Consider the following 8434-nt stretch of genomic DNA (forward strand, 5'->3'; position numbering starts at 1 on the left):
AGTCACAGAATAAAATACATACCCTTTAGTCTACTGATAAGTTAGTAAATAAATGAGGAGAGGTTTGGAAGAGAGCCCAGGGGGTAAAATATTTGCCACACAAGCATGATGACCTGAACTCACACTCCCAGATCCCACAGAAAGGCAGGCTTGGCAGCGACCATCTCTAACCTCAGCGCTCCTATGGTCAGAGGGGAGTAGCATTACTCAGTGGTGCAGCCACGAGTAAGCTGCCATCGCTCAACAGACAGGCCCCAACCCTTGCTCATGCAAGCAACACTAATTGAATGCGGCAGGGCATACATACCAAAATGAAGACATGAAAATAGGAAGAGTACTTACAGAGAAGGAGAGGTTCAGTCAGAGGTGGAGAGGGCTAGGAGACATCACAGGAGGACACAATCCAAGTATGTGATATATATGCATGAAACTCAACTAGTTTTAAATATTTGTTTTTTTGATAATCCATGGGATCGAAGAAGCTGAGATAAAGGAGAAAAGCTCAGATAAATGAAATCGTAGTTGAGAATTTTGCTAAACCTAGAAAATAAAACAGACATCTGAAGCTGGGCATGGTGGGCACATGCCTTCAATCCCAGCGTTTGGGAGGCAGAGGCAAGAGGATTGCTGTGAGTGTGGGGCTAGCCTGGTCTACAGAGCGAGTCCAGGACAGCCAAGGCTGCACAGAGAAACTGTGTCTCAAAAAAACCGAAAAAAAAAATCATAAAAGAAAATAGACATCCAAATATAACAAACATTTAGAAACCTATACAAACAAGAATGGAGAAGACTCTCTCCATGACGTTTCATAGGTAAGAACTTAAAAAGTATAAGAAACAATAATAAAACCTGTAAGTGAAAAGTTATCAACTAACAAAATGAAGCAGGAACATGAGCACACCATCGGGTCTGTTGCCAGCCAGGAAAGCATGTAATAATAAATATTACTTCAAGTCCTGAAAATAAATGTCAGCTAAGGGGGAGGGGCAGCCCAGCACTGGAAAGGCAGAGGCAGGCAGATCTCTTTGAATTTGAGGCCAGCCTGATCTACACAGGGAGTTCCAGGACAGCCAAGTCTATACAGAGAAACCCTGTCTCGAAGAAACAAACAAATGAAAAACAAAAAACCCTCCGCAGCTGGGGCTGAAGATGGCTCACGGGTGAGGATGCGCTTACAGAGGATCCAAGCTGGGTCTCCAGCACCCACATCAGGCTCTCTGCCACTGCCTGTAACTTCAGCTCTAAAGAATCTTGTGACCTCTGGCTTCCAAGGCATGTACACCCCACATGCACAACCTGTACCCCCACAAATAAAAATAAAAACAGAACAACAACAACAAAAAAAACCCTCAGTAGCTTTTTATATATTGAACCCGCTGAAAAAAAAATTTTTGAAAAAAACATTCCAAAAGCTTAAAACAACAACAGCACTAAAATCCAAGTAGCTGAAAACCCCCTACAACAAAGACTTTAAGGGGAAAAAAAAAAAAAAAAAAAGATACTATCAGGCATGTTCAACCTGTGGACAAATCACGGAGAACCACAGAATTGAGTCAGAAAAACAAATTGCAAAATAATCCCATGACATGTTACGTAAGTGGATGATTTTGTTTGTGTTGGACTATATCCATAACTATCCTTTGGTTCACGTGGCTCACGGGCTACAGGGTGGATCTATCCACATTGATGAGGAGACTCCTATGCTCAGAGCAGAAGAATTACTACTGCGGGCGAGGCTGTACTACTAGAACGAATCTGTAGATTCAATGCACTCCTCACCAAAATTCCAACTGACACTCTTTGGGGAGCTAGGAAAAAAAAATCATAGAATTCAAACAAGTGATGGAAAGCCATAGCAATCCTCACAAAGTCTGCTGCAGGTATTGTTGAGTGTCTGACTTCAAATTGCACTTGAGCCACAGCGTCAAGAGATTCAGTAGAGCAAAGAGATGGCCAACATGAAGACTTTGTCAGCCATACTTCAGACAAGGAGTTAATATCCAGCGTACAAACAACTGGAAAACTCTTTCCTTGGCCAACCAATAAATGTGCTAATGAACTGAACAGACTAGAGTATTTTTAAGAGTACCATGTCTGGCCAACAGAGAAATGTAAATTAAAACAACTTAGTGATTACATCTCACGTCAGTCAAAATGGCTATCAAAGAGACAGATGCCAAGCTGGGTGTAGAACACACCTTTAATCCCAGCACATGGGATGGGGGCACAGATGTCTGAGTTCTAGGCCAGCATGGTCTACACAGAGTTCTAAGACAGCCAGCTATACAGAGACTCTCAAAAAAAGCCAACAAATGCTGGAGAAAACTGGAAAAAAAGAGGACCTCTTACTGCTCCTGGGAGGGTAAACTCGTGCAGTGACCATGTCAGTGTGAAGTCCTCCAAAAACAAAAAGCCCTAAACTAAAAATAAAACATGACCCAGCTATACAATTTCTAGGAACGTATCCAAAGGTTCCTATATCCCACCAGGGATAAGCGTGCATCCGTATTTTTTCCTGCTCTGGTCACCACAGGAGCAAATGAAAATCAGCCTCACTGCCTATCAGCACATAAAGAAAATGTGGTGCATACGCCACCAAATTTTACTCAACCAAAAAGTTGTAGGAAAAAAACGTATGGAGTGGAAACCACTAAGGTGGTCACCCAAGTTCAGAAAAACAAATACCAAACGTCCTAAGGATCTGCTTCTAGCTACATTCGTGAGGGGTGAGGCGTAGGCCTGAGTCATGAAACTCTAGGTCTTTGATGGTATTAACAAGAGCTACAGTCACCTGGAAGATGGACCCCGGCACACCTGTGAGGTATTATTTTGATCCTAATTACATAGGTCTTGCCCCTGTGGGTGGAACTATTCCTTATGCTGGAATCCTGGACTAGATAAAGAGGTGAGGGCCAGTGAGCTGGCTCAGCAGGTAAAGGTACTTGCTTCCAAACCACACAGTGGAGAGGACCAACTCTCAGGTTGTTCACTGAGCACCATGCAGTGATACACACGAATAAAGGTATAATTTTAAAAGGCTGGCTGGTCGTACATGTGCATTTATCGCCTCCTGCTTGACAATGGCTGCAGTGTGACCAGTTCTTGTTACTAGACCTTCCCCGTGGTGGACCATGGCCAACAGTGACCTTTACTGCCCTTAGCTGCTTTGTCAGAGTATTTCATCACAAGAGGAAAAGGCAGTAAGACAAGGTCCAAGAAGGGTAAAGAGGCTGAAAGAACAGTGACATGCAGTAGAGTCCTGTAGACAAAAAGAGCATCAGGGAAGCCTGAGCAGGCAGAGGGGGCTGGGGACCAGCCAAAGCAAAAGCATGAATGGAAATGCCAGGTGTGCTGATTAAACATAAAATGTTAAAAAGAAATCACTCTGAGGTAGATACTATTTATTATTTCTCAGTTTTCCTCTTGTTGGTATCAACTATCTTTTCCGAATTTTGGATTGGATTTAATGTCAAAAATACACAAATGCAGACAAAATTATTTAGTAACAAAGCCACCATTCTGAATGCAATACAAAAATTAGTCATGATACATAACTCAAACATAAACAGTGTACTTTATTAACAATAAAACTAACATAATAACTTAGTGGGGACAAATCAAATAACACAGCAAGATAAAAACAAAAGTAATCAACAGCATTGCTTCAGCTCACACTAGGGTCTCCTTTAAACAGGAAAAGCTACTAGTCTAGTGGCTCTGGCCCTGCCTGCACAGCACAGGAATACAGCATCAGCGCAAAAACCTACGTGTAAAGTCATGTTCGAATCACTGAATGAAATCTCTTGAGGGTGAGGCTCAAGCAGAGATGGGTAAAGTGCTATCAGTGTTGAGAACTACAGGTCTAGAGTAATCAACAGTAACAAAAATGTCCTCAAAACAAAAATCAATAAACTGAAGGTATCACTTCTTTCCTTTTGTGTCAGAAAAGGGAAGGAGGGGCAGGCATGTGCTTCCTACTGCTCTTGATCCATTTTTTTGGCTGGGTCCATTGGCTGTAGTATTTTAATAAACAGCAGATACTGAAAGTTAAAACAAGCTCCCCAAGTGGAAATTCTCACTAGTTTAAATTTACACTCTCTTAAAGCAGTATTAGCCTTCCTTAACAATCCCATCTTTTAAATTTGCATAGATACTCAAGTCTATTTGTTCAACCAAGGGAGCCAGGCAGCAAGCATTTTATTCACATCAGCTGGATAAATGTACACATTCCATGTACCACAAATAAGCTTTCTGGTGCAAACACCTGACAGAACAAGACAGGAAGGTCTGAGTGTTTCCTCTAAAACCGCCATAACCCCTTTTTCCAAGATAAATGCCTTCAAAGTCAGAGCACGAATAAATCTTTTTTTTTTTTTCATTAAAAATGCAGACACAAAGTATTTTGTCTCCAGCTGTACTGTGTTTCCTTGACAAATCTCCATTAGGAGAGTCAGTTGTTTAGCCTCAAAACTCTTCCTCATTTTTCAGGTTTGAAAAACAGTATCATGTCAAGTATGGAAAATCACTTTCCCTTTGGGTCTCCTCATACTCTTTCTGTCTGTCAGGACTCCATGTCAATCTCAACTCCGTCATTCTTGTCCTGAAGTGGTCCTGCCAGGATGTCTGCGCTCACGTCTTCAAGAGCTGCCAGGTCGATGGGCGGGAGAGGGTTCCTCCAGTACTGGAATGTGTTATACTGCCAAAACTCTTCGCTGTGCTTTAAAGAAAGCAGAAAGATATCACTGACGTAGAAAACGACACCCCCGCCTCCCAACACAAGTGCACGCGTGCACAGGTTGACACAAGCAGAACTGCAGCACTAAGAAGGCTGAGCGGAGGAGCTGTAAGTTTAAAGCCAGCCTGGACTACCTTGTCTCGAATCAAAAAGATAACTATATATATATTTTTTTTTCTTTCCATTTACATTCATCTATTTAGTAGTGGCACCCACCATGACAGAGGTCAGAGGACAACTTCCAGGCGGCAGGATTCCCCCTCTACCCTGGAAGTTCCAGGGACTGAACTCAAGGCCTCAGGTTTGGCAGCAGGGGTGTTTCTTGCCAGCCCAATAACTACTTTTTAATTCCTTGTTTAAAAAATAAACTCAAATATACTTTACACAGACTTTTCCATTTTCAACAAATAGTTTCGAAGCACTTCACATACCCATCTGTGGCTTGTATTTGCTAACAGTTTGATTTCGAAAGAATTTCTTTCAGAGCAGCAGGGCGCAGTAGTGCACACCTGTAACCCTGGCACTCAGGGAGGCAGAGAAAGGCAGATCTGACCAGGCCAGCCTGGTCTACAACGGAAGGCCAGGACGGCCAAGACGACACAGGGAAACCCTGTCTCGAAAAAAAAAAACCAAAAACAGAAAAAAAGGGAGGCGATTTCCTTCAGTAGCATCTTTTCCAAAAAATTGTATTGCTTTAAAATTTTTACTTCTATGTGGGTGTTTTGCCGGATGTCCATCTGTGTACTCTGGGCATGCAGTGCCTGAGGACTCCAGAAGAGGGCATGCGATCCCCTCTTAAGAGTCACTTCGTTTAGAGAAAGAGCCACTATGTGGGTTTGGGGAACTGCACTCTGGCCCTCTGGAAAAGCAGCCAGTGTTAAGTTTCAGTGAGATATATGAGAAAAAATACACAAAATACACACACACACACACCTTTATAATCTACTTTTGTTTTCCCTGGCACTTAGTATTAAGACTAACAAACAGGCTAAAATATTTCATGACCTTCTATAAAGTTTGGGGTAAAAACACGATAAAGTGAAAAACACTGAACTGCCATTGGTACACTTTCTTGGTAAATAGGTCTTCCAAGCCAAACGTGCTTGACCCCTTAAAGCAGAAAGTTCACCCTAGATGACTACAAAATTATTGTAAGTAGACAAGTTAAAACTGGCGCAACATCCTCAAAATACCCTGTGCAAAGAGAGCAGCTCTGGAGCGCCACAGACTGATGGGTGGTAGTTCTCAACCTGAACACTCTTCCCAGATCAATGTCTCCTACACTGTGTTAAGTTTACGCTTGCTCCAATAACAACACTGTTCACCGGAAACTCACCCGTACTTACCGCTCTAATGATAACAAGGAAAAAGAAACAAGTGACATAAACTTTAATCTTATTTAACCCAACATAGCCAAAATACTGCTTCAACATTTCAAAACTTACTGGTATAAGGCATTTTCTTCCCAAAATTAACAGTGTCTCTTACACTTCTAAGCACTGTTCAAAAGTGGCTGCACAGCAATGCTCAGAGGCCAGAAGCAAAGTGGAGAGCGGGGAAAGCTTTCGAAAGCTACAGGAGACCATGGGGTTAGGGCAAGGATGAAACCCTTATCTGTGCAAGCAGAAATCAGGCAGACACTGATGTCAGTTTGCTTTTTGTTATATCCTTTTCTCCTGGACGATTAGCCCTTACAACGAAACTATCTTTGGAGGTAAGAAAGATGGACAATTCGTATCTTCTACAGAAGAGAAGAAACTCTCAGAGCAGACGTAACAGAACATCCCTAGTCCTCAAGGTCCTCTGCTGGCAGCAGCTAGCACAAGGTAAGATCTATCAGATGTAGCCAACTGTGTGCAGCAGGGAGGGTTCAAGCAGGTGTGGTGTTGGCTATCAAAAGCTCCCCTTGGCTAATCTGTCACTCTCTCATCACTTGTGCCCCTATAGATAGACTGCAGCTACAACATCCCACACAGCATAGTCTCGTAGGGAAAAAAAAAGCTGCAAATGGATGGCTTGCCAAACATGGTCAGAAGAGAAAGGTTTTGCCCTATAAAGCTTCTGTCTCTCTATCCAGGACTTCTGGAAGAGACTATGATTCTGTTTTAAGGAAGCTGGTTTTGAACTTCTAACAGTAATCTGAAAAAAAACGGCTAGGTAATGCCCATGTTTTCTGGCTTTCAGGAAAACAAGATATTTACAATTTGTAACTTCACCTAGAAACAGTCACTGTAGTATTTGAAGATAATTTCTCCATACACCTTTAATCCTAGCACTATTAAGACAGCGGCAGGTGCATATGAGTTCGAGGCCAGCCAGGTCCAGGACAGCCAGGGCAGCACAGAGAAACCCTGTGTCAAAACAAAGCCAGGAGTGGTGGCGCACGCCTTTAGGCCCAGCACTCAGGGAGGCAGGGGCAATCGGACCCTTGTGAGTTCGAGGCCAGCCCGCTCTACAAAGCAAGTCCAGGACAGCCAAGGCTACACAGAGAAACCTGTCTTGAAAAAACAAAACAAAACGAAGAACATTTCTCACAACCACCGGGGGAAAACCGTTTCCAACTAAAAAATTTCCATTATCTTATCAGATTTTCCCAAAAAAAAAAAAAAAAAAAAAAAAAAACACAACGGCAAAAGAATCTCAATTATTTTGCATGATTGTTTACACTTAAGACACTAGACTCCAGTGATTAAAGAAAAAAAAAAAAAAAAAACCACTGGGTAGATGCATTCCAGGATGGTTGCGAGGAGTTCGGCCAGTCCTGAGAATTACTCTTGCTTCTTTACCCTGCCCCAAGTTCTACAACAATCGCCGTCCCCTTCTGTGACTGAGGTGACCCTCTGGACCACGGGTCTTCAGACCACAGAGGTCTTCAGCCTCTGCTCCTGCCCGTCGGACCCACCTGGTCGTGCGCCCCGTCGACTCCCTGCGGACTGCCCGCGCTGTCCAGCCGATCGCCGCCGCCGCCGCCGCCGCCCGGGGCCAGGCTGACCCGGGCTTCCTCCTGCTGGCCCGGGGGTGGCTCTCCCGGCTCCAGGCCCCGGCCCTGCAGCTCCTGACCGCCGTCCCCGCCTCCGCGCCGCTTGCGGGGTGCAGCCGCCGGCTCCGCCATGGTCCCCGCGTCCCCCTGGCGCTTTCGGGGCCGGGACACCCCAGACGGCGGAAGCCAGAGAGGAGGGTCTTCGGGGAGGTCGCCGAGCAGGAGCCGCTTCCACGGCACGCGGAACGCAAGCGGCTCGGCCGCACGCCGCTTGGCCATGGGCCGTCGGTGGGCGGCGCGCGGACTGCGGCGGGAGGGCGGAGGGCGGCGCGGTGCCGCGGAGCCGCGGGCTGGGGCGGCCCGAGGGCGGCCGAGACGTTGGCGAGCCGCGGCGCAGCGCCGGAGATTCGAACCTGCGCCGTGATGCGCGCGCACACGCAGCGGCCCGGCGCGGCCGCTGGTTGGTGGGAGCTCGCGGCTCCCGTTCCCGAGCGCCTTTGCGACCGGAAGTGCGCGCCGGAGCGTCGGGACGGGTTTAGCTTGCAGAAGGCGCGTTGCGGCCTCTGCTGCTACCTCCTGGCGGCTTTCGTGTACCCGCGGGTGCTCCCGGCGCCGGAAGTAGTGCGGCCGAGGTGATTGCTTAGCCCGAGGCCCCGCTTTGCAGCGGCCCGCGGCATTCCAAGGATAGAGGGCCTGCCTACCATGCCCAAGGCCGTAGG

The 8434-nt window shown here is 45.9% G+C and overlaps 1 protein-coding gene across 1 annotated transcript; it reads right to left on the bottom strand.

Moving 5' to 3' along the window:
- Positions 1 to 3555: 3555 nt before the first annotated feature.
- On the bottom strand, positions 3556 to 8081 carry CUNH9orf40 (chromosome unknown C9orf40 homolog). The gene is made up of 2 exons (XM_055613912.1): positions 7638 to 8081; positions 3556 to 4717 (listed from the first exon to the last, which is right to left on the bottom strand). Exons 1-2 carry the CDS (start codon positions 7992 to 7994, stop codon positions 4562 to 4564), a joined length of 513 nt encoding a protein of 170 aa, XP_055469887.1. The 5' UTR covers positions 7995 to 8081; the 3' UTR covers positions 3556 to 4561.
- Between the last annotated feature and the right edge of the window lie 353 nt (positions 8082 to 8434).

Source organism: Psammomys obesus, unplaced genomic scaffold (genome assembly GCF_907164565.1).
Source record: "Psammomys obesus unplaced genomic scaffold, mPsaObe1.curated_primary_1811, whole genome shotgun sequence".
NCBI classification, from domain to species: domain Eukaryota; kingdom Metazoa; phylum Chordata; class Mammalia; order Rodentia; family Muridae; genus Psammomys; species Psammomys obesus.